This window comes from Aquila chrysaetos, chromosome 7 (assembly GCF_900496995.4).
Source record: "Aquila chrysaetos chrysaetos chromosome 7, bAquChr1.4, whole genome shotgun sequence".
NCBI classification, from domain to species: Eukaryota; Metazoa; Chordata; class Aves; order Accipitriformes; family Accipitridae; genus Aquila; species Aquila chrysaetos.
In genome coordinates, this window is record NC_044010.1 from 33,564,879 (window position 1) to 33,592,432 (window position 27,554).

Genomic DNA, 27,554 nt, shown 5'->3' on the forward strand with positions numbered 1-27,554 from the left:
GGCTATTGTTCAAACAAGATTTAGCAACTGTGATCCAGCTAGCATAATCAGTAAGAAGCATAGTGAAACTGAAACAGTGGTGTTACCCTGTCAGTGCAAAAGCAGGGGAAGAGCTTTTAAAGTTTTGCCAGAATAATGAATGAAGTACACAGTGAGGGGTAAGCAAAGGGGATGGGACTTACAGCTACTCAGCAACGGCAGCTTCGGGGACGGCTGATACTGATGCTTTTTCACATCTGTCACTGAGGGACATTTGTAACCCACAAGATGAGAGCCTGCATGCAGCAGTTATCCCGGAGCAGCTGTCAGGCAGCAAGTTTGCAGCCCGGATAACCCACAGTAGCTTGTTCACCTCTGTGTGCTGGGGCTAAAGGCACCGTCTCACAGCTAGAGGCCATTGCAGGCAATATGTCCATGGGGTCATCACCGATTCATACCTGTGGGAGGCTTGGCTCATTAGCCAACAACTATCAGGAGCAGTTATTCCATATTTTCTGGATAGGATGGGAGTATGTTATCAAATTGACTCCAGTGGTGACATACTGTGATACAGTAGTATTACATACTCCATATGGATCGCCTATTCAACCATGCTGCAATGTGTCTGCCATTAGCTTACTTCACATGTGACTTTGGGCAAAGCTCTTTGTATCTTTGGCTCAGATTTCCATGCTCTCACTCGTAGCTGAGCTGCCCAATTATCATTTTATAAGCAATGAAAGAAGTGCTTTAGCAATGCAAAGAATCCACAAAGACTAGGCTCCTAGCTTAGTCAAGACCCTAAAAAGAGGTGGGAGGAAAAGCCTGGCTTTATCCTCCTTATCCTGGAGGATAACAGTAATTCTGTCCTCCTTCCCTTCTTGTTCCCCTTGCCCATTCAGGCAGAGACTGTATTATGCATACAAAACTCTCAGCATAATGAAGTCTTGGATCCTATTTAGAGACTCCACAATTCCAGGAAAAATAACAGATTATATCAGACCCAGAATATGCTCCCTAATGAATAATACCAGTTAAAAAAAATCAGATTTAACCATAACACAACAGATTAGCTACATCCAGCAGCATCTCTACACCACCACAATTTGAAATCCAACATATTTCTTTGGCCAACCAAGGAGCTCTGGGATCAGGTTTTGTAATACTTCCAATGACAATATGGGATGCTGTGCATGGCAATGTGCATGTGCCACCTAATTCATAGCCTAGGCACATAAATGCTAAATTCAGGAGTAATTTTCAGAAACAGCTGTGGAGTAATCCTTCTATTTCTTCTGAGAAACCAGCTTGTCCTTCATTGTAATACTAGATACAGCTTTCAGATTTGGTAACCTCAATTTGATAGATTCAGAGGCAACAACCTCTAGTTACATCCACAGAACAAATGAGGTTGTACGGACACAGACCAGCTGAATTTGGCTCAAAGTGTTTGATGCCCTTCGAGAACTTTTATAAAAAATGTCCTCTTTGATTAAGCTATCCGGGATGTAAAGTGTCCCCATTTTTCAACTTCTACAAGACAAAAGGCAGCTATGCAATTCACAAGCACCTCTGTTCAGCTTCTGCCATTCACCTGTCTCTTCAGTTATGTCATCCCAGATCTCAAAATCATCACCAAGGAACAGAAAAATCAGACCACCTAAATATACACAGACCAAATCTTCCACCAGCATAAATCACGCTTGTGTCAATGAAAACTATACCCATTTACCCCAGGTTAGACTCCATTCCTGATAAATCCATTCATTTCTTTACCTATAAGCCATACGCTCTACTATTCCTCTCCCAGTGAAGGCCACTTCACTTCTCAATTCCTGAGAATTCACTTCTCAATTCCTGAGAACTGGTTCCACAAAATCCCCTCGCAGTGATGGCACAGGCTAAGTAAAGTCAAACAAGCATTTGATCTTTGCAAATGAGGCTGCTGAAAGCAGAATTTAACCCTTAAAAAAATACAAGTTTTATTGAATGGTCAGTATTCACAAAGCACACATCACTAAAAACAAAATATGCAAATCTCAGGTAGCATTCGCACAGTGTTTCTCTGACTACTGTTATAAGAACTAGAGTTTAATGAATAATAGAACAACAAAAAAATCACATCAAAACATGTGTGTAAATGACAGTTAGTCTTGCCCATACAAAGTGACAACCTAGCCACTGACTTCTTGAAAACATCTCTACCCTTTCTTTTGGGTTTGATGAGATACAACTCTTCTTAAGTTGTTTTATTTAATAGCAGTCTAAGCAGCTAGATCCTTATGTACCTTTCAAATGGCAAACTACCTAAAGCAAAATAGTTCAGACTGACAAAGGCTCAGCTTCCTGGTGAAAACTATATTCAGCACATTCATGCAACACCTAGTTTAGAAAGACAGCAAAAATGGTGCATTTTCTAGAAGTGACCGTTAGTGGACATAGAATCAGAGATCCACTTTTGCTGTGTTTGAAAACTTCTATTGGTGACAAAAGGACCTTGATCACCTGACAGCATAGACAAAAATCTTCCTTAATATTATGATTAACATCAAAAATTTTATAGCACTCAATAAAAATGACAGCCCCTTTCAGTGGCATGCATGGGCAGGGTAAGAGGTGAGGACAGAGTTGGTTGCAGAGTCCTGTCTACAAACTCCTCTCCAGTGTGCAGACTTGTTAGAGAAAACCTATTCTGGAAGAGTGAGGGAATACACAAACCTTGGTATAAATGTGAGTGCCTTGTACCCAAGCCCTTGCAACTATCAAAAACTGCCCAAATGACTGTGCAAAAATAATTTCTTCATTCTAATTAGGGATACTGGAGAGCAAGAAATCATTTTCTTGCCTTAAATCAAACAAACACTTATTTTCTTAACAGTTTCCCACTAATACAAACTAATAGCACTATTTTAAGCCTTTAGCAATAGCAAACCTTGTTAAACTAGGGTGCTGATCCCACAAACCACTGGGCACACACTCAAATTTATCGATGCGAGTAGTCTTACTTATTTCAGCCCTCTCACTGGCACTAAAAGTGTGTGGAACTGCTCAAAGATCAGGTTCAAAATTCCACATATTTTACTGAACTGGAACTAAAGGTCTGAACATATACATCTTTTTTCTTGTCCCCATCAACTGTTTCTTTCCTTTATGCTTGGGCAAAACACAAGGCTGTGGCTCAGGTGAAACTAGGCATTAGGGGGCAACAGGAACACAGGTTCACCGTATCAATTACAGATGCTTCATCCAAGCTGAAAAAATGTAAAGCCTAATCTTTGGTAGCTATGGAATGGAGCTGGCTAAACAAAATGAGGAAGCACACATTAAGACTTTCAAAACATTCCCAAAATTGGGTGCTGGAATCCGGCTCTTACCATTTCTCATTCAGGAATGGAGCACAAGAGCTTTGAGATTGGTTACATTTTCTCCTGGTAGCGGGAAAGGCAGATTTTAAAATAGCACACATAAAAGCTCACATAATACAAATGAAATCACCCTTTCTGCAAAAAAGATGTCTCTGAATATTCATATTGCCATATTCATTTATCTTTCACATTAATTTTCTGCACATGTTCAGGCAGAAAACTTAAATCGTAAAATCTGTCAAATCTTAATAATTCAGACACTTCCTAGAAAGTGATCTTCAAAGTTACAGCTCTAAATGCACATGAATGAGGCTGTTTCTGCTAATTCAAAAAGATAAAATAAACAATACCACGTGACCTACCTGACAGAGCACAGTTAACTAAACAAAACCAGCATCTCAAGGATGACTGTAATGAACCCAATTTGTCCCTTCTACCTCACCAGAAAAGACCATCACACCAAATAGTCTTTCCCACATCCCATGTGCTATACTTTCTCATAGCTTATTTTTAAGAATGTAGTTACATCCATCCACTTTTAAAGTCTAAATGAACAGAGCATCTCTGACAGCTTTCTGAAGAATGTGTTTAGACCAAAGCAGACCCTGATGACATAAACAGAAACGTGAAGGATTTGATGTCTAGTTGGCTAGCTTTCCTATCCCAAACACAGTATTAAAGTAATTGCCTTCCTCACACCCTTTTTCAATGTAACAGCAACTTCTGCATGCTGTTCTGCTGAAAACAGGCTCCTACGGGTTCCCTTGAACACATAATTACAGAGATTTTTATGCAGCTCTCTTTTATGTCCTGTAATAAGATGCATGCATACCCAGCCTTGCCCTCTCAATCGCTGACTCCCATGGTTAAAAAACCTGCTTCAGATACCAGTTTTGGCAGAAAGCATGAAACTGAGTTCTTCTTAATGTTATTTCTGGCACTGCGGACACTTAAACAGCATGAAGAGGTACTAAACCCCCTTACAATTTTTGAAGTCTTACTGGTTGAAATCCAGGTGATGAGACATGTTGAGGCGAGACTGCTTATGGTGGTGGTGTTTTTCTGGTCTTTTCATAAAAACAACCACTGAAAGTGCTGGGATTTGGAAAACTTGGAGAGAGGGAAGGGACAAGCTCTCACACTACTGCCAGTCGTTCTAGTATCTAAACACAATCCAAAAACGCTGCAGGGAGCTATATAGAGAGCTTCTTTCATTCACTGCCTTTTAACAGGAAAAGTGAGTTGTTTAAAATAATATTTCATTTTTATTCAGTTAAAAACAAGTTGAAAAATGAAGCTTTTCTATAGAGAACTGCTGACTGGTAGATAGCAGTCAACTGAGAAGAAACTCCATGAAAGAAATTGTAGAAAATGTAACTTCAAGGAAAGACAGAAAGACAGAAAGACAGACAGACAGAAAGCCAGTCAGAAAGAATAAAAGAAAACTTTTCACTTACAACCTGCTTAGCACAACTGATCTATTTCTTTGATTACTGCAATCTTATTACACGAGCAGTATTTTCAGACAGCAAAATCCATGTGAATGGAAGTATGCAGTTTCATCATATTATTGTATATAAGGATCAGCAGGCTTTTTCCACATAAGACACTGCTATATGAGTGTCTTTTTACCTTGCAAAAGAGAATTACTGTTCTTTCTAGAAGCAGTCAGGAAACCGTTTCCAAACAAAACCTCTAGATGATGAAATAGTGAGGCAGAAATAGAGTAACCCCCAAATCAGTCAGTTTGTGAGGCTCAGATGCTGTTGTTGTTTATGTGCAATGCCCCAAAATGTCTTGTTCTCAGCAACACATCATCAGCTACACCTGCCAAGTCTAGCAGGTTCCTAGTCTTCAGTGAAGAAGGATAAGAAAGACACAGTAACAATAGCAATAGTAATAACAGTAACAGTAAAGTAAAAACAGTACAACAGCTTTTGAAATGTAGCAAAACAATGTTGTTTTTAAGGCAGTAGCACAGTTCAATGTCTACAGTCCTACGACTTGCATAGAACTATGCACTGAATCTTTTCAATAGGATGTTTCTTTGGCTTTGATTTTTTGCATTATGCTCATTTTCCTTCTCCAGTTAACTTAATGCATGCCACTGGCTTTCATGGAGCAGAACTGCGGACATATGAATTCAGTATTTTTCAAGCAGGTGTATTTTATCAAGCATACCAAATATTAAAGGCCAATCAAGGGGTTTTAATCTTAGAAAAAATTATCATCAAAATAACCACATACGTTAGAGCACATCAGTACAGGTGTCAGCAACAAAGACTGCAGCACTGACTCGCACAATAGCATATAAATATTGAGGAATAAAAGAGCCAGTGTTGTGCAGCAGCACAATTTATAAACATGCAAGAAAACCTGCAGTATGTATACATATTCTTTAATTTTATCACTCTGAAAACATCTGAGGACTCACAATAAACAGGAAACTAACCTTGATGTGAGCTGCTGGATCTGGGACAGTCTGAATCATGTCCTTTAACAGGCCAACGTGTTTACCAGGAGCTCAGATCCCAAGGCAGCTGCATAACCAAAGAAACAAAAGTCATATGATTATATTATAAAAGTTTATTTTCAATAGAAATCTCTTATCTTTTTATAGACTGATAAGCATCTTTCCTTCCCCAGACCTCCTTGAGAACCAGTACAATTGAAGCTCTAAGACATTTCTGTTTCCATACAGTCTGTTTAGGATATATTTCATACAGGCGAAAACAGTCAGCCCTGAAATTCTCATGGAAAATTGGCCTTTTTCTATAAAGGACCATTTTCCCAAAATAAGGACTCTGGGATGTGGTCTGTCCTGCACAGCCCCATTATTCACCTGAGGTATCAGGGATTTCCACAATCCCTTCTTCCCAATTTAGAATCATACAACAGGATTGGGACAGATCTGGAGCTGATATAAATAAGTATCATTTCACTGAAGTTGTGCCCATTTACAAGAGCTGCATATCTGGTCCAGCCACTCAATTAACAGCACTTCAGAGCATGGATCTTCTGGGATCCCTTATCCATGTCTGGTAACAAAGTACAGAGGGGTTGGGGCAGGCGGGGTGCATTTGTGTCTGCTTGTGTGGGTGGTGGGGGACCATTAAAACAATTTAAAATAATAACAATATATAATGTAAATAATGTGAAGTACTGCTCAGTAACAAGAACATCAAATAACTGCTAATAAATTGGGATCGATAAGTCAGAAAACTAGAAGACGTGGAAAAATGTAGGAACATGAATGTCATTTAAAGTAATCTGTTTTTTTTCTCCGTTCTCCCTAAAAGCCTGGAAATTCCCATTTCTCACGCAAGAGGTTTCCTTTTGCCCATGACATCGAACTTCTTTCATCTTTTAAAGCAGCAAGGCACTATCAGAGAAAAAAAAAATCTTTTTCCTCAGCATCGGCTTTTTTAATTTCGTTATCTGTTCCCACATCTACACTAACTTGCAAATCAAATTGCAGATAACTTTTACCTATTTACTCAGGAGAAATGTTGATAGACTGACTAACACTGAGTTGCAGCTTGCCCCAGAAGCAGTCTTCATGATATAAGGGAACCATTTATAAAGTGTGGTACTACACAGTGCAATTAAAGATATCACCATTTAGATCTTAGTACATTTTCCCCTTACTACTTAAAGGAGCCAGCTTTGTCCCTCTTTAAATCCATGAAAATTATGTACTTAATTCAATGGTCTATTGGAAAAACCCCAAAACAAGCCAAATTCCCATTTTGTACACCTTCCTCAGCTATCCGTGGATGATCAAATGGGATACCGATGTAATGGTTTTAAGTGAAGATTTTTCCTTCCACAGAACTTAAATATCTTTAAAAGCAACAGACACTTGTTTTGATAAAAGCAAACTTTCAACAGTGATGTTGTTCAGATTTAAGTCATATAGAAACACTAGCAGCACTGACATGCCTTTCAGTTTCCTTCCTCCCTTCCCCAGTAAATCCACGCCCACCACATTATTCATTGGATTTATGGGATTTGTATTTTAAGCTTTTGAAACATCATACACAGAATTTGGAAACTACTAAATTTTATTTAAACTGAACAGAAAAATATTTTGAACCCAGTGTTAGATCATGTTTTCACAGTTTGCATACTTTCATCACTGTGTTGCCATAACGGTACCTCACCCCCAGCAAAGAAGCCTACCCAGGAAAGAGGGGACTTGTGCCGCAGCGGTGTTTATTTCTGTCTCTCTGATGTCTTTGCTCAGCGTGCAAGTATGCACTGCGTCTCTCCTCCCTACCCACGTATTTTACTTGGTTAACCCAGGTTTCAGAAGAGAGCTGGGTTTAAATACAGTTTGGGAAGCAACGTCCAACACTACCTAGTCAAAGAGAAGGGGCTCCGACGCTCCTTACAGAGCTGGGTACCCCTGCCCCTCTTTGTCCCCCAGAAATGCTGCTTGTCCCCTGCCCTGAGCCTGTCACCCACCCAGGACCAGCTGCGTGCCACCTCACATTGTGGTGGAGACGGAGCACGCAGGACCCCAGCTCGCCCAGCCTGCTCCGGCTCAGAGAGCTGCCGAGCTGGAAACGCCGGACAGCGGTGCAGGGATTTCTGCCTCTCCTGAGCTCTCGCCGTCTGGGTGGTTCGCCCGACAGAAGCAGGATTTTGCGCTTAGGAAGCACGTGTTGAGCTCAGAGGTGTAGACTCCATTCCAGAAATGCTCCGTGTCGCTCTGGATTTTCTTTCAGAGCTCAGACTTCTTGAAGCTACTGGGGTTTAAGAGAAGTTGTTTGAACTATGCCAGGCCCATTCATATCACATCTTTTCCCCAAGAAGATGGATTCTTTATAGAAGAGAAGATGATAGAGAACATTTGCAAACCAGTTGCCAACTCTACACCACATGGTATGGGAATCAAAGACAAGCAAATGTTAGCCAATATGAGTTGGAAAGATGCATATGCAACTGTTCTGGCCATTCGACTTTTCCCCTGTACTGCTGTGTAGTGGTGATCCTAAAAGGGGGAATTCTGCTTCAAACTCAACCTTTGGCAGTGTGTTCTCACCTGGATATTCATTTATAGCTACTCTAAAGTGGAACATGTCCTAGTTTGCAAAAGACATGACTTTTGTCTTTCTACTTCTGGAAATCGTTGTTAAAAAAGCCGAGATAGTTTTCCTTGCTTTTTCCAAACAGAAATATAATTTTAATTATTTCAGCTCCACCTTTACTGGCTGGAATTGGAAGCTTCCCGACATCTGGTACTAACTTGCTGAACCAGATGGTATTTATTGCCAGAACCTCCTCCACCCCCATCCCAAATTTCATGCTGGTCATGTTTGTGCTTGACAGTCTGTCACAGGGTCTGCACGTGGCTGTAGATTTTGCCCTGCATCCCCTGGCTAGTATGACTCTAATGTCAGAGCCAAAATGACACTAAAGCCTGGTTTAGGGAGACATCTCTATTCAGGAAACTGAAACAAGGAAATCATAACACAAACTGAAAGTTAAGTGCTTGCTTAAGTGCCTTCCTGCTTTAGGGTTTAACCCTGGAAGGATGTATTTGTAGCCACAGAGCAGGTTTTCTTATAGTTCCCCCCGTCCTGAGTCAAGACTAGCTTTCATTAATCCTAATTTAGCGGAACAGGTCCCCATGGCACCCCACCTCGCAGGGCATCGGAGAGCGGAGAGACAGCAGCAGCAGTCCTTCTGGCAGCGCCCAAGGGATGGACCCTGCAGCTTCTGCTGACACGTGGCCAGCCGCAAGTCCATCATACGATTGAAATGGAAAAAGGCCCTGTCGCGTAACAGGAAGCCTTCCTGCCACATGAAACAAATAATCATTCACTGGGTCAGTGTAACCAGTGGGACTGTGCGTGTCTGGTCGCCCAACTGGAGCTACAGAGCTGCTGTGGGGCTGTGGTGCAGCATGGACGGGGAAGCAACGGCTTCCCAGTGGAGCTGGCACGCACGGGCGCTCCCACCCCGCAACCAACAGGCACCCACCAAACGAAAAGAAGCTGTATTTTGGTTATGTATGGGGGACAGAGCAGGTAGTGAGCCTGCCCCAAGGGCCCTGGGACAGAAGACACCAGAGGACAGGCAGGAGGCTGCTGGCACAGTACACCAGGCTCACATGCCCTGCCCACGTCCCCAAGAAAAGACGATAGCTGGCATCAGGCTGTGGGCAGCATTAAATACTCACGACAGGATCTGGCTTTTGGTACTGGTTTCCAACCCCTGATGCATCCAAAGCATCATCATACAAGAACAACAGCAAGAGTAAAAAGTAGCAATGTTGCTCACGACACAAATTCCCCTCTGATGTTCAGGACAGATTAAAATATCAAGATAAAACCACGTTATTGTCCGAAAGCAGCCAGACCTGGGTATGCCTGTGCTACCCCACACAGGAGGAGACAGATCAGCTACGGAGTCTGTTGTCTTCCTGTGCACGCGTGCATGCAACCCGCATTTTTCGAGTTATGTAAATACATCAAAGGGTTGCAGAATTATGTACAGCTCTAGAGTTCACCAGATGTGATTACATTGTTTTTCCTTTTTATAGTCGTATCAAAAGGATTAGACTTTTTAATGTACACATATACTGCCAAATTACTGAGAGGCTGAACGTCCTCTCTATATGGGGGGCAGTACGCACCCCTCTCGTACATTTTCACACTCATGTTACCTTGCAGACAGGAACGTAGGTCCCTTTTCCATAATTTGGCATGCTATGCTCACCTAAAAAAACCAGCAGGTTCCTCCCAATGTGTCCTACACCCCGCACTAAAGTGCTGCGAGAGAGCATGACCAGGCAGTCAGCAAAACTGACGGAAAAAGGCTCCAGGCCAAACTCCTAGCAAAGCGACGCCCACGCGGAGCAGAGCTTGGCTGCAGCAAATAAAGAAACATGGTCCGCACTGCTGTTCTGCCAGGGATGAACGTGGCCCAAAGTACTTATCTGCAAAGGGAATAATATTAAAAATACAGCCACGATGCGTAGCCAATACCAGATAATGAAGGGCTGCTTAATCAACGGCAAATGAGATGCCAGAATAGCTGGGCCAGATTCCTGGTACAGTGAAAGCAAGGACGATACTGAATGATTACCCAAGCACAGGCTGCACAGGAGCGCAGCACCAAAGCTCTGCCCACAGGACAGCGGCTCTCCCCAAAGAGCCCGGTATCACCACCGCTGGGACGGTAAGAGCCTTCACTTTACAAACATGTGAATGTCAGCATGAAGAGCTATGAATGGCACACAGCACTTGAGATTTGCACACACACACAGACACAGACACACACTCCGGTACGATGAATAATACAGAGTGGCATTGCACCAAATTTCTACCAGCATAACTTTAGGATGTTTTATCATTACTCACAGGAGGTGAATCCCTGAACAGTTATGCGGACTATCCCAAGTGAGTGCCAGCAGGACTTTCAGACCCCCTCACACTGTCATGCAACTGTACTTGTCACATATTTTATAAGAACTGATGTTTTTCAGCTGTTGGAGAACTTTTGAGACATCCATTTCTGGACTGTTTTTTCAGGAAATCTCTTTTTATGCATCTGGGTGCTACCAGCACTGGTGAGGCAGTGTGTAAAGAAGAGAAAGTTTGGGATATTCAAAAGGCAGAAGGACTGTAAACCTGCTCTCAATGGTGTGTAGAAACAGTGGAAGCTCCTGTAGCTTAGAGCTCCACTTCTTTGGTAGATGAATGCCCTATGTGTGGTTTTCAGCCTTTCTGTGATTTGTGGACACCTAAGATCATTCCAGTTATGGTGGGAGCCCTTTGTACAGCAAATTTAAGCCAAATTTAGGCTTGCTGTACTTTAGAAGTAGTCTACAGATCTGAGGAGCTGCAAGGACCACTAACTGAAAACCAGTGTGCACTCATTCCCCTAGTGCTGCTGCTGCTTTATTCATATCATAGGGCTTTATTGAAATTAAGTTATTACATTAAGTTCTTAAGTTCTTCAAATTAAGTCCTTTAAAAGGACTAAGAAGAGAAGAGGTGAAATCCTCATCCACTCAAATAAACTGGACTTTTGACACTGTCTGAAGCAGACAAGACATTCACCCGCTCTGCCTTAGCTGATATGTGCAAAACTCAGGAGCACAAGATCGTTACAAGCGTGCAGTTTGGAAACTGCTAAACGGACAAACAAACAAAACAATAAGCTTCTTGCACAACATGGTACTGTAAGCTTATGCCTCCCCTCCTGTAACACTTCCAGGTTTAGAAGAAGGTACGGTAGAGCCAGGTGAGCAGCCGGAGTCAGCTCCCGCCAGCACCCGAGGTTTGCCGAGAGCCTGAGGGCAGCCGCCCTCCCGGGGGCTGAGGCAGACCATGGCCCACTCCGCACTGCAGACGTGTGTTTCTGGGGGGAAATGGCTCCAAGAGCAAATCCCAGTAGTATGTAGCGAAGAAAGGCCCAGAACTGAAGTCACAGGAACATTTATAATTCAGCATTTGTAAACCAGGGCTCCGATGAGCAGACTGTGATGAAATACAACTCTTCCAACCCAGGGCCAATATTGACAGTAAGCTATTACATAGCAGAGCTGCATGACATGGGCTTAAAGCTTTTATGTGTAACTTGTGGTTGGGCATAACCACTTCACCTTTGGGTTTTTTTTTTGCTTCTTTTGTTGTAACCTCTCTGCCTTTTAACAACCTCAAGAACAAACCCCTGAGGAAAGACCTTGCTATACTCAAGAAATGCTACTACAAGGCAGCTCACCTGCAGTCAGTGTGTATTTACTGTTAGGGTAAGACTTCATGATTGCAGGTGGATACCATGAATAAAGCAACAGTAAAGGACAAGAAAACCAAAATAGGAAAAGATGTGTCAATCTATGTTTCTACAACTTTCCGTTCTCAATGAAAACTTTTTGTACTCATCCTGCCCTTGCAGGACTGAACTAAAGGGATGTGTTGTGCACCATCTGATGTGCTTAGCTGCAGGAGTGAAGCAATGCTAAGTGGCATTGATTGTTACAGTAGTAAATTAGGATCAATAGATTTGGGCTAGGAGAGGTTCCTAACCTGTGAATCTAGTACACTCCTCTTCTGTACTGATGAGTACATTAAATAAATGGTAAGTTCTTTGGGAGCAATTTAAATAGAAAAATAACTCATTGATAAAATTCCAATTACATCTCTTTGATAGTTTCTTGGGTTTTTTTTAATATTACGGCATTATTTGTTTAAAAAAATCAGTGGGAAAAACAAAAGCTGGGTGGGGCTGGTTGGCTGATGGGTTTCAATTCTGGCAGCCAAAACCTGAAAGATTTTGCACTTTCAAGCAACACCTAAAGAAGTTAATAAAAAAACAGAGTGCTAAATCTCTTTCCTTTTTTTTTTTTCCCCTATTTTCTTTTTTTTTCTTCTTCTTTTTCTTTCTGGAAATAAAGAAAAATTCCCCGCCCAGCCCTTCTCCTGAAAAGCCTCCCAAGGGTTTGGTTTTTTGACCACCTCATGCTGTTAAGTTCTCTCCCTCACACAACATTAACACTATTTCTGTCAGTCAGATCAGAGTGCTGGTCTAAGTTGCAGCAAATCACCTTTCTGATGGGACTCCCTTCCAGCAGCACAGGTTCCCCGACGCAGCAAGTGCCCCCAGAGCCCCCAGGGTAATTCACGGTAATTCACGGCAGGAGGGAGCACGTACCGGCTCGGGGCGGTGGGTGGGTAAGACTTGCCCCTGTCGGCAGCGGACGTGGGCTTGGTGTGGTTCAAGCTGACCGTGAAACCACAACTTGAATATTACTGTAAGCAAGTCAGTAACTGAAGAATAAGCCATGTGTCACCACCTGTTTGTGAAGGCACAGATGGCCAGGGTTTACGGTTAGCTCTGTACTAATAGCAATACTCCAGGTCCTTAACGTCTGTGGAGGCAAAGGGATTCATCTATCTGAAGACATGTCTATGCCGTCTGTGCCTATGTCTGTCTCTCCTGGAGTTCATCGAAACTGAAGATGGAAGACGGATTTTCTTCTGGGATACAGAACTGATCTGCGTACCTTTTTCTTGGAGGGGTTGATCCTCCTACAGGGAAAAGACAGCAAATGTTCCCCCTCTCCTTCCCTTTGAATGTGGAGCCAGTAGAGGAGGCACATTTCTATGCTACCACCCAAAAGTATCTGTGCAGCTACTGCTTATCTCACGTTCCAGCCCATGATCTCAGGGGAGGATACAGCCCTAAATTAGCTCATTTACAGTAGGAACTTTAGACTACAGCCAAAAATATTTGTTTTTATTAGTACTCCCTATATAGTACGCCTCTGACCAATAACTTGTTTTATTTATTTTTTTGGCGAATTACCATGTTCTTATTCAAAGCCATAATGAGGATTATATATCAATGTGGAATGCAGAGCAGCTATTCCTGAAACTCCCAACTGCATATAAAAGAGTTTGGAATTCCCCAAACACTATCTCTTCAGTCCAGGCCACTTACAAATGTGGTTAACATGAATGAAGTAATATCTTCAGAAAGGAAGGAGACTTTTGAGTCACGTCTGACACATTTAACTACACCAACCACTTTCCATAGCTCAAGGTTTTGACTGTCTATCTTAATACCATGCACGGGTGTTTGATAATGATTACTCCCTGATGCTTATCCTGTTACAGGATACTTATACACATGCACAGGATACCAAGGGGAGAGTTAAGGAATAAATTCAAGACTGTGCTCTCCAAGTGCAAAACCACAGAGGTCATCAGAAAAGTCCCCAGATCGAGTCAAATTCCTGCTTGGTGCACTTTGCTGCCTTTGCTTCATGCAAGAGCTGCCCCGTCGGATTTCTGTGTTTAACTATTCAAACTGAGCTCAGCTCCATGCTTAGCTGAAGGTGTCCGCCAGTCAGCTCTGCAAGAGCAAGACATGCGGCCACGAAGTAACCACCACGTAATTTCTGTCTGCAGATTATAATTATGGACCTTAGTGCTCTACAGAAATACGACTTTCCAAAGAAAAACAGTGCATTTTACAAAAGCAGGATGACATCAGGAGAGATATTTAGTGACAAATAGTAGTTTCTAATTTACATTCATTCCACTGTTAAAGCCCAAGCCTGTTTCAAACATTTTAACTGATGCTCCACTTAAAATTACATCTGCAGAAAGATACACTCACCATTGCCAAAAGAATTAATACCAAATTATTTTGAGGCTGAAGTCACAAGCTAAGGAAACCTAATATCTAATTTTGAAAGATAAAAGCAAATGAAAGTGTTTTAGAAAGTGAAACAACACGATCCAATTCAATAATAACAAATTACATATCAACCTCCTGTGGTGCGTGTTATCAGCTCCTTCAACCCTTCCTTGGCTAGTGCCTCTTGGACTTTAAGGCCATTTGTTCGAGAAAGATTTGTGGATTAGCCAATGCTGGCATTCAGCACTTGGTTCTGGCACCTGAATTTTCCAGGCCAGAGGTAGCTGTGTGAGCCTGAAGGACACATGATGTACAGGAGATTAGACTAGATGCTCTAGCTGCCCTATAGGTGTCAGATACCTCTGCCTCTATTTTTAATTTTGTTCACAAGAGATCTGTTTCTAATAAGCCCATGGAAAGTGCTAGGCAAGAATCAGTATAAGTTTTGTACCACACACAGCTTTTGGGTGATACATTTGTATTTTCAACCACTTTTAAGCAGCTAGTACAAACTGATGGCATATATGTAATAAGTAGAAAACAGTAGTATTTTTTAAAAGTCATAAATAATTGTGTGAACACCTCACAGACTTTTCAAGGATAACTACGTGATTAAATTTGCATAATCAGAAATTACATACACCATGCACTTTCAATAATTACTGAGTACATTAGGCTAGTACATTATTTACTGCAGATTATCCAACAGTTCTGCCAAACCTAGAAAAGTCCTGAATTGTTGCAGTTAAAACCAATATCTAAAATCTGAAGAATCTTAAATTAGATTTATGGGAGAACGAAAATGTAATGTCACTTAGCTTAGAAATATATGAGCAAGAAATAAAAAATAGTTAACATTTTCTCTGCTTTCAATAAATTTCCTGGGTTGTCATATTCAAGAAACATATATGCTGTTCAGGAACAGAATGTACTGGCACCGAATCTGTTGCATGCAAGCACTCACTTTGGGGATGCAACAAATGTTTCAGTAATCTGCAGTGGAAAGTTATCCTCTTTGTTCTCCCCCTAGGTTTTTGGGGGATGCTTCTTGTTCTAATGAGGAAAATCATTGGTTTAATGAGCAAAATCATTTTGTTGTTTTTTTCCCGCGTGTATGGACTCCCTGCTGTTGGTCCTGGGTGCTGCAAAGAGAAGAGGCAGCTCTGTGTCCTGGGGAGCTCACCCATGAGACAGCTCCATTGAATGCCTTCCTTGAAGCCGTCTCAGAGCATCGGCGGGAAGAAACTGCTGTAGTTGCCCAGCCCCTACCTGTACACCCCAGTCACGACCTACCAACCCTTTTCTTCTGCTGTGGCCCCTCACTGCAGGGCTCCCTGTGCCAAATTCGCTCAGCTGCCCCCTTCGTGGGTGGGAGCAGTAGCTGCACCTCCCCTGAGACGTTCCCTTGGGGAGTGCTGGGCCTCTGGGAGGGAGAGCAAAGATCCTATCAAGCCCTAAACTGGGCTCGACGAGAACTTTTCTGAAGCAAGTTAAATCAAGAGCAGACCGTGTGAATGTAAACTACATCCCATAGCCACTTACTGAAGTATACTGACAATCCCTATCGCAAAGAAAATGCCCACAGAGATTTGGGCACATCCAAGCAATTAGGTTTGTGGAGCCAAGGTGTTCCAGGGAGCGTGAAAAATGGTCCCACATGTGGAAACTTTCCAGAAGGAGGCCTGACCTAGCCATGGACACTCACTGAAAGTGAAACAACACTTGACCGAATAGTCAGCTGAGGGGTCTGAAGCAAGTTTCTCCAGCACAGCTTTGTTTTCAAAGAAAGACATTCTTGGTGCCTGCTTCCCTTCTACAGCCATGTATGGGCATCCCCTGCATCAGCAAAAGAGGGGGGTCAGCAGCAGAAGGAATGGGTGAGTAAGTCAGTCCTCTGTGAAGGGATAAGCAAAACATGATAGAGAGGGTGATGGAGAAGCATGGATGACCCTTCACAATCCCCTGCAGGTTTTTTGTTGTTTTGAAACTCCACCCTAAGGATGGCAAAGGGGCTTCATGGGGAACAACATTAACAACCAACATAACTGTCAACACCAGTTTTTCTTACAGTATTCTTAAGACAAAGTGTAAATACATGTGGTGATCCTTCTTTAGCATATTAGTAAATTAAGCCAGCTTCCAGTGGAAATTATCATTTGACTACAGAACAAAACTAAGCAGAGTCTCTGAAGTTCTTCAGACCAATTTTTCCTTTCTGTTACTAAATGCTTTTTACTCCTTTTGTACGTCCTTGGCATAAAATCCTTTTTTTCTATTGGTTTAATTTCTCTTTTTATTTGTGGCACTTTCATTTCAGATGTTGTAAAATAAAAGAAAAAAAAAAATCCAAACACCTGTATAAACACAAGGTCTTTAAGAAATAAAGTAACTTCCATTAAGCATTGACTTGCACTGCAAAAGTGCTTCAGAAGTACATATCAGAAAGACTGGCACTTCCATTGCAACTTGAATCTTGTTTTATCAATAAAAAATGTGAATGCATTATAAAAATAGAAATATAACATATCCTTAGCAAGAAAGTACCTTGGAAGGATATAAGTCATCTTCAATAATGCTTTGATTTGTGACCTTCACAGCTTTGTTTTCATTTTTATTTCAAATGCATTTGAAGAATGTCTATAAATAGCTAATACTGACTGAATGTATAATTTTAGGCTCACTTTTTCAGCATCTGGATTTTGCAGTACTTTGCTAGATGAAACACGGACCTGTCGCTTGTGAAATTGTAAAGTCTAAAGTTAAGTGTTTAGAAGAATAGTATTTTGTGGACCTAAATGTATTTCCTAATAGTGAGTGTAAAGCTGTAACATAAAATTTACAACATGTTATTGAACCTGTGGTAAGCAAAGATGCAAGTTTGACTTAGAAATGTGAAGAAATGAATTTCATGGAAAAGACACTCGTTAAGGTAAGCTGAAAACTCCTAGTATGTTTATTTCTCTATATCACAAGGGAAATGTCTGTATTCCTCCTCACATACTATTTAAAAACAGGGGGAAGAGGAATGCATTTAGCTCATGGAGCCTGATTTCACAGCAGACAAAAAGCGCAGGAAAAGCAGCACGCAGGGTTTTGCGTGCGGATAAGTGAAAAAGAAATATTAACAATTATGATGCGCTTTACTTCCAGCTGGAGAAGAAAAGCAATTGCAGGGTTTAAGGCAGGTTTTTCTCACCCTGCGTGCTTTTTCAGCAGAACCTTCGAAGGCTCCGGTGTGGCAAAGAGTTACAGATGCAACTACCTCTGCACTTTGGAAGTAGTTCCCCCAAAGCAAATAGGACTAGTTTTAATGTATAAAAACACAAATAGGCCTTTGCAAGGATAAGGCTGCAGTTATCTTCTTGCTTAGCTTTAATTCAAAATCAGGACTTAATGGAACAAATACAGCTTATGGTCCAGGCTTTCCGTAGATACAATAGGAAGTTTGGGAATGGGATACAGGAGGGTTTTCTTAAGCAGTGGGGCCCTTTATATTTAGTTATTCTGTAATTAGTTGTTTTTATTGACATACGGCATACAGATGGGCTTATACATTGCTATAGAAATATGGCCAAAGTTTATTATCTTACTACATTTATTGCCATGCCTTCCATCGTGACGGTTCACAAAAGCACACAACTAGCACAGGATCCAATCCCATTTACGTTAAAGTAAACAGCAAAACTATCACAGATTTCAGCCATGCAGGTTCAGACTTCAACCACTATATGGGCATACACATGTGTTTCACCCACTTCTGAAGGGGTTTGTGCCTGGAAGGAAGCAGCAACTCTTCTAGCAGAGAATGCCGCTGCAGAACATAGCTAATTCCCAGAACCAGCAGAAATAGATGGCAATTTTAGAGATAGGAATAATTCAGACTGTTTCTTTAGCAAGGCAAGCCCAAATAATGTCTTGCCCCCGTGAAAATAGTACGTTCTGGATAGTATTTTGAGGGCTGGTGCCTTTGCATGGGAATTTTGTCACAGGAATTTAACACCCATTGCCTGCACCCCAGGCTGGCTGTCCACCCTTTCTTTTGGTTCAGCCATACATAGGATACCTTGTCACAACAGACCTATCCTGAAATTGTTTAGCTCTCAAGAAAAGGTTCTCACGGTATTTTTATAATCAAAATTTTTCCTTTGTTCTCTCCCTCCAAAGCAACAGATCCCATCTCAAATTCTCCTGCGAAAAAATGATGAGACATAGACATGTAACAATTTTGAGATTTTATAGCGGTTCAAAACCTGATTGTAGAATCCAAGTTTAGAATAAATTTTTATATACCTCTACACATTTGTTTGGATTTCAGCCACTCTTCCCCAAAGATGCAACCTTAAGCAATATCCATCAGTATGTTTTAATACAACAAATAATTCCCCTTCTTTCTTTCCTCCTGCCCTCACCACCATTCTGCACATTTCCCCAGCTCCCACTACACCTAGGAACTGCTCACATTTTTTTTGCAATGCTTCTGTCTAAAATATTCTTAATTTCCAAGTCTCACTCCCGTTCCTATGCTCGGTGAGAGCTGACAAATGTTTCAGCCAAAAATTATTCAACCTTTCCCAACATTTTTTCTTCCAAAACTCCACTGACTCTTCTGTGCTTATTCTGACCAGCTCCCACAACAGTCAACAGTACTTGATGGTAATGTGAGCATATGGCTTTTGTGTCAGCTACAGAGATGCTGTCAACGGAGGCAGCATGTCCAGTGGGACTCGAAACACAGTGCTGCCCTGAGGTCTCCTGTGAGGTGAACTCCAGACCCACCGTGGAGATCTAGCAAAGGAGAACCAATCTAGATGGCAAAGGACTACCAAAACAACTGTGGTGGTGAACTGTGACCCTTTAAACTGCTTTCTGTTTGACATGAACTTACAATGTAGGCCAAGTTTTACCTCTACTTGTACCTTCTACATTTGCGTCTCAAGAAACCCTTTCTACTCCTTACTAATGGAAACTCCCCACAGTATAACACAAACGCACAAGATTCCAAACACCACCAAGTTTATCTGCACCTGCTGAAGCACACAAGGAAATCCCACCTGATGCCGGGAGAAGATGCTGTACACATTTAGCAATGCCTCCTGACTCTACGACATGCTCCCTGCAGCACCTCGGTGTTCACATGGTGGAACACGCGTGAGCTCTGGGGAAGGAGAACCACAGAACAGCTGCGGTTGGACAGGACCTGTGGAGTCATTTGGCCCAACCTCTGCCCAAAGCAGGACCTATTACAGCAGGTTGCTCAGGTCCTTGCCCGGTCAAGCTCTGAATATCTCCCAGGCCAGAATTACACCACTGCTCTAGCTACCTGTTCCAGTGTGTGGCCACCCTTATGGCAACTTTTTTTCTTCTTGCTAGTCACAGTTTCCACTGTTGCCACTTAAACTCCAATCCCTCCGGCTTTTGCTGCACACCTCTGAGAAGAGTGTAGCTCTGTCTTCTCTACATCTTCCCATTACTAGCCAAAGACTGCAATAATATTATTTTTTTACTATTCTACAAACTTTGGACCTCTTTCATTTATGCTTTTGATCTCTTCCTCAGTGCTACACTGGCTTGCTACAATAGTCAGGTACTAACACAATTCAGTTCAGCTAAAAAAAGAGAGACTTAATTTCCATCTCTGTGGGTGTGTCTGTAGCTGTGTGTAGTATTACAAGTGAAGGCATTATTTCAAGAGCATATGAACCCTTAAAATAGGAAGTTAGGATAAGTTTCATTTCTGAGGGCCAAATAAGCATTGTATGTAACTCATCCTGACTATATGTTGAAATACCTTTCTGCTATCCACCAGTGAAGTAAAAAGAATAGGCATGTGGCTGTGGTGGCCTCCTCAGTTCTTCAAACCACTGGCTTGCCATGTCACAACTAATGTATGATCATAGCTTTAGTAAGCATTCAAAGCCTTGATACAGCTTTAAAAGTTCATTCTGTGTTCTTGAAAATTATTAACCATTAGAAAAAGTCATATATGTCAGTATTAAAGATCTTTTCTAGACATGTTAGCATGTAGATTAAGATCTATGTTTTCTGTAACATCAGTCTTGCATTTCCTTAAACAAATGTACTCCTAAAAGAGAAGAAAAAAAAAAGCAAGCTGCAAGTTCAAAGAATTTAACTGAGTGATGCAAAATATTTCCTTTAAATGTAGATCCAATTTCTTCCACTTTTTTATGTGCCAGGTGTGTATAAATGTCAACTACCAGATCTATAACAGCAATGACTCTGCTTTTTCAGTAGAATTAAAAAAGTAAATCACTATCCTTTCCACCCCAAGCTTTGACTCATCTTTACACAACCTGCTAATAAATATAGTTGGGATGAAAAAGAAACAAATCAGCATTGTCACTTCCACTGTCTTTGATGCTTGCAGTTGCAGTATGCCATAATTTTAAACACAGCAACTTGGAAGTTTACTTTTAGAGAGTTTGCAGGACTGGTTGTATATTATTCGTGTGCTTCATCTTTGAGCAGCTCATACCTTGCAGAGGAACCCCTTGAGTAGCTAATCGACTCAGTCTCAGATAGGAACTACAAAGCCCAAAGGCCCAGCTCTTGCTCAGCTCCTGCTCATATCAGTGGGCTTCAGATTTGACCCAAAGAAATATGGAAATGAGCAGTGGAGGAGCGAGCACTCTGAGATCAGTCAGTACACCAAAATGAGGAAAGTAAAAAAGGAATCAAATTCCATTGCTGTAGAAGGATGTGCATGGCAGGGAAAGTTAACTAGGATGGTATTAGTAATGGGTATGATGCTCTTCCTTTATGGTATACTGAAGTTGTATGTATTTCCTAAGGACTTGGTGGTAAACATGAACTTGTAATGAACTGGTTTTTGAGTGCCAAATGACTTCAAAATGACTCAGGATTTCCCCCAGACAATGTCACAACACCACAGATCCTATAACATTAATTCCATCTTGCCTCAAGGAACTGGCCCCAACATCATTTTTCTCCTCTCCTTGCAGAAAGGCAGGAGGACACAAGAGCTGGTGTTTTCAGAAGCGCACAAAGTACAACAATTTGAAAATCTTCATCCCACTTCTGAGGTCTGTAGGGCAGCTGGGGACCCACATACTACTACCTCAGGGAGACCATTTTCACCATCAATGGAAAAATAACATGCTCCAAATATCCTCCCTTTTCCACTGGCTACAGACCATAGTCCTGATGGAGTTTAATGGAGACAAAACACTGTTCACAGGGGTTCTGCTTAGCTGGGAGTAAGCAGGGCACTGTAGTCAGGGGGTAAGGAACAATTAGGCCCACTTTATATTTGTGAAACAATTAGTCATTAATTAGGCCAGTTTCACATTTGGAAAAGGGGAATAGCTTTAATTAGAGTGGAATTATATCCCTCTGACAGACTTCAGAGGGAACTCTAATGGCAGGATGCAAACTATAAAGTCTGCCAGGCTTTTACAGCATTTAATAGCTTATGGAGCATATTGTAAGTATACAGTCCTTTCAGTATGTATAACAACCATCTGCAACAAAACCCCATGTCTCTGCCAGGATCAGAGTTACTAAATGGGGGGAAAAAAGAATTTTAAAACAGTAACCAAATCCCCAGCTTGGATCAAGCATCTTCCTAACTACATTTGGGCAGCTTCTCTGCCTAATCTAGAAACTTTTTTTTTTCCCATAGAATTCTTGCCACAGAATATAAAGAAAACATGAAGTGCCACTTAAGGAGATAAATATTTAATGTCTAGCTACAAAGTATACTTTTTCCTCTCAGTCATATTTTTGTTAAGCTATTAACTAGAGGAAGGGTCTGCACGTGAACTTGCATCTAAATAAGTAAAATGAATTTAATTGATGCCTTCTGTTACTCACGCTGGGGCTGAAAATGGGCACTGGTCTCAACATAAAAGTTTCTCAGGAGCTGCAATTGTTCTGCAACTTAGTTTCCATTGACTTAGCTTACAACCCCTTACACAGGGATAAACAGCAAATCTTCCATTGCAAGCTGTGGGATCACTCCTATAGAGTCCAAAAAAGAACTGGCTTTGAGGCAGGACAATCCAATGAAAGATATTTACCTAAAAATACAAGCATATTCCAAACCTCTGAAATCAAAATCAAGCAAGATGGAACCATAAGCAGAGCGTGTCAAAACCCTGCAGAGCAGAGAACAGGACAACGTGGTATTGGTGATGGGAATACTGCTGATATTTTTATTTCTTGGTGGGAACCGCTCCAAGCAAGACACTTCTTTTTTGAATTTAGGGATGATGACTTCCTGGAATTTTTTTCAGTGAAAAAAAATGCAGCTTTCAGCTACCCCTAACTATTAGAAGATTTGAACCAAGCTTCCAGAACAGTCCTGCTTCCAACAGATTTTGTGGGAATTAAGAAACGCGCCGGCTCCTCTCCCCAGCTTTGGGTGCCTCTCCCTGCCCCAGTGGCCCAGTGGCCCAGTGGCGCGGTGGCCCGGTGGCCGCTGCACTCTCTCAGCCCATGGAGGAGGCAGGTTCAGCTCCACTCTGCGCCCGCGTCGCAGCCCACCCTTCCCGGGAGCGTGCTGCGAGGGACGTGCGATGGGACAGCCGAAGGCACAACGGGCCTTTTAACTGCTCCTTTTGGCAACGGTGTGTTTTACATAAATAATTAGACATTCGCTGTTAGCAGGGACTAGCATGGATGTGTCCTACTTTCCACATGTTTCAACCACAGGGCTACAGTCTTTTTCACCCTATGACTAAACGTTTCACTCAAAAATGGACCCACTCCTACAGATGTATATTAATACTATAATGAGGATATCCCAAACAGGAGAGATCCTATTTTACATCTGCGCTGTACTTAAACCACAGTAGGGATTTGAAGTGAGGTCTGGGTGTTCCGAGCACTCTGGAAAATGCATTTCCATGGACCAGTAAGGGAATCAAATCTGTGAACTTTTAAGGATGAAACAGGAAGAGCTCGGGGACAGCATTTCCAACGGTCCGATTCACAACAGTGCTAAAGAAGCATACAGAAGAAAAAATTATTAATCTAGATGTTTTAAAACACAACTGTGGACACCGACCCAATGTTGTGGAAGTCTGTGAAACAAATGAAAGGGATTTAAAAATAATAATTTGGGCTTAGGAACAAGAACTCCTTACAGATAATTTCCTGCCCCTATAAATGCTCCCTCTTCTCATCTCAACTATGGAAAAACGTGATAGTTCTGGTAACTGAATCTCAAATTATTCAGGACTACATATTTAAACCAACACCTGGTGTACCAGTTACAAGCTTGTTGGAAACTAACACAGGTGACGCCCCCCCCAGCCAGCACGCTCTTCCTGCATGCACTCATACAAATTAGCAGGTAAACAGTGCATCCAGAGTGCATAATTGTTATTTTCCATAATCACTGGAAAAAACTCATTCCATGAGGAATTTCATAGGCAGATTCCCTGCTCAACTAACATGCCCTCAGGATACAGGCTGTCTCTAACACAGTCATCAGGTGAAAGGCAAATAAAGGAAAAGAGCATAACGTGTATGAGGGAATGTAGAGGCAAGTAAGGAGACAATTTATTTCTTAAAAGAAGATGTTGCTTTCCACAGGAAAGAAGAAGAGATAATGGCAAAGGAAAAGCAGAATAACACATTGGCCAGCTGTCATGTCAGAAGATAAAGGAGGATAACCAATACCCTACTTTGTGCCAGTCTCCTCTTTACTATACCCTTTAGAATAAAGCAACAACAGCACACGCTATCTTCCATGTCCAGGTTGCCCAAGGGTTATTATAACCACTATGACCTTTTAAATCCTCTCATCTTGGAAAACAGCTTTTACTTTACAGCAGGCCCATAGAAAGGGAGCATGGCAGAGGGCATGATCGAAGTCACCATATAGTTCAACACAGCAGAAAAGCAGCTCTGCACTACCTGCACATGGGAAGAAATTTCCTGTCTCGTTAAAACATGGTGGACAGCCAGCTATGGCCATGCAGACCTTTTGAAAGAAAAGACAAAGTTGCCTCACATTTGCCTGTAGATAGGCATGTATTCAGGTTTCTTTATCATTTTAGCCCAAAACAAATTTTTTTTTCAGAATTTTTTATATTGTCATTGCATTTTGCACCTTTTGGTACAATATTCCTCATCTTTATCACCATCACCTGCATGTCTTGATGCATCACCTTCATTTGCTTGTGGAAAATGAAACCACAGTGTATCATTTTGTTGAAAACACTCATATTACTGTCATTCAATTATTCAGAATGTTCTTAAGTATTTTCTCAGAATGTTGTTTCTTCCCATGGCAGCAAGCAGTACAGGCAACGGTTTTCCCAGTAGACTATTGATTTTGTCAGTCCAGTCAAGACAAGAAAGAGGACAGATTTTCAAAAACTGCTCAGCACCCATCTGGTAAAAGTAAGACTCAGAAGAAGACAAGGAACACCCAAACTCATTAATTACTTCAAATAGCTTAATTACGCTTCATTAAAGAAAAATTACTCTAACCTACATTATTATGATTACGTAATATTTACACTTGTTTTACACAGATTTGTGTTTGAATGTTGCTGTATTTTTCTTGCACTTGGCACAGAAGAAATCATGAAATAAAATAATTTAGCAGCAAAGCGCACAAATTCAGGCTGACACATACACCCTTAAACATGCAGGCTTCCTACCCATAGAGTAAACAACCTGAAGACACTGAAAGATTGACAGAACATAGACCATCATCTGGTCCTGATTTCTTTCTCCAACACATGCTACACATTTCTTTCAGTTCTTCTGGCTAGCACCTTGATATAAAAAGCAGTAAGTTCTCAATGACATCAGTAAATTGGACATTCCTTCTGAGCCCTTTCCTTTTAATGGCTATGCTGCCGCTTAGTTTTCCAGGCTCTCTCTGGCTGTTTGGAGCATAAGACATCAAAAGCCATTGCTGATGGCAATGGAGGAGGAGGATGGGTGGCCAGTGACCTCCTGCAGCAAAGGCTAATTGTGACAGTGATAAATCTCTGGAAAATACCTATCAAACAGCTGGGAGGTCAAAGGGAAACATCTTGATCTGTGACTAGCAAGCTACCTTTGGAGCTACCAGCGTGGCTGGTGGGTTGGTAGCAGCAGATACGCTCCTAAGTCCCCTGAGCTGATGGCATCCCTTTGCTTGGTATTTTCCAGCATGGAAGAGTCTCCATGTGGCATTGTCAGTAGCTGGCTCCCTTGTATACTGAGGTCTTGCACTGCTGAGATCTGTCTGGATGGTTTCTGCATGGTACGAAAACAAAATGTTGTCATAAAGTCCAGAAAAATTTACGTTGGGAGGGGGAGTTTCCTCCCTTGAAATTCCTGTTCTCACATTTCCCTCTGCCTGAGACTTTATCTTTTCTGCTCATCTTGGAGAAGCCACGGGAATGAAAAAATCAGGAGACTTTGTCAAGAGCAGGACTGGACTGTTAATCAGCAAAATAAATGAACCTATAAAACTCATATAACCTTGCAGTACATAAAGTAAAACTGCCCTGGTGGTGACAGTTTAATTCTAACTACTCTCTGCCAAAGTTTCGTTCTGGGTATGAATACACAGGTTGTCCAAAGGAGTAGCATATGCCCCTTCTTTCCTAATTTTGAGACACTTCTTTCAATGCACATAGTTCAAGATAAATCAGATGTTAAACAAGATATTTACGATCTCCAGAACTCAATAAACCACATTTACACTTACAGTATCTTGGCTCTTTCTGGGCTGAAAAGACCATAAGACCTCATGTATAGTTGTATAAATAAATGAGTATATGAAATTTAGTAACAGGAGCTCTTGTGACTCATAGGAGTCTTTGGAAAAAATCCCCACTAATCTATTAATAATAAAGAATCTGTAATGCTAAAATTGCAAACCCCAGCACGTCCCCTCTTCTTAGCATACCAAGGAGACTTTTTTTCTGGTAACAGTAGCATATTCAAGACAGCACAGGCTTGACACAAGCCTAGTTCAAATTCTGAAGCCGGATACCTAGAATTAAGAGCATTCCCATGCAAGATACTGGATATTCGGCAAAATTCTCAGCTCAATGTAAAAAGCTAATATTTTTAAATGAGATAAGTATGAAAGTGCCCAGTACAATCAATCAGTGTAGAATTCCTACTGTTACTGGACTGGGTATCAAATTGTCTTCATTTCTTGCTGCTCCTAAATTACAAGTTCAGAGTACAACAAACATGCATTGAAGTGCAGAAGATAGTAGATAGAGGAGCTGGAACCTCTGGTACAGACGAAGGTGTTGCTGGGAGTTTGATACCAAACATTCAACTAGGACATAATTTACAGTATTGACATTTTACACACCGTGATTAGGTTTCAGAATTATACTCCACGGATAAATCAACTGCTCTCTGCTTCGAGGAATGTTTTTCCCATGCTGTCTACAGAGATACAGATGTGACTGAGTCACTTGGATTACATTTCAAGGTTTCCTTTATAGGCACTGTGACTAGGGACCTAAAGTTTTGATTGTGCAGCACAATTCTGCTACAAGGGGTGATTTCTGCAGCCAACTACACAAACAAGAAATTCAGCAGCAGTTCACAGAGCTCTGTACCCTGGAGGGCACTGTCTGTCGCTCTTGCACTTAACTTCAGTACAGAAAACACACAGATTGTTTCCTACTTTCTGTCTGTTCTCCATTTCTGAGCACCGATGTAACCATCCCTTCTCATATTTCCAGGTTCCTAAGTTGGACAAATAATATGACTGGAAAAATACATGTAATATTTCATCAACCATTAAAGGAACAGTGCTGTGACTGGGAGGCCTAAATTCCTTTTTTCTTTTCTTTGTTAGTCTTTGTGTATGTTTTATTTTTTATACAGTGCTTCAGGCATCACTCAACAAATGATAATCTCCCCACATAGAGTCACAGTACAATAAACAAAGCTAGGTGAAGAAGATCCATTTAGCAAGGAGACCACAGCAGTTCCATTTTTAGCCTAGTTCTTCAAGCAATGAGACTTGAGATATCATGCTGTGTGCATATACGAGTGTTTCTTGACCTTTTCTTCCATCAGCTTAGGAATCATCGCCGG

The 27,554-nt window shown here is 41.5% G+C and overlaps 1 protein-coding gene across 4 annotated transcripts in view; it reads right to left on the reverse strand.

Moving 5' to 3' along the window:
- ERG (ETS transcription factor ERG) overlaps nucleotides 1-27,554 on the reverse strand; it is a 157,705-nt gene that overhangs the window by 110,621 nt on the left and 19,530 nt on the right. For all 4 annotated transcript variants that reach the window (XM_030020584.2, XM_030020587.2, XM_030020582.2 and 1 more), the window contains exon 2: nucleotides 5,797-5,884. In XM_030020584.2, the coding sequence (XP_029876444.1) occupies nucleotides 5,797-5,835 (39 nt within the window). In that variant the 5' untranslated portion in view covers nucleotides 5,836-5,884. The remainder of the gene's footprint in view (nucleotides 1-5,796; nucleotides 5,885-27,554) is intronic.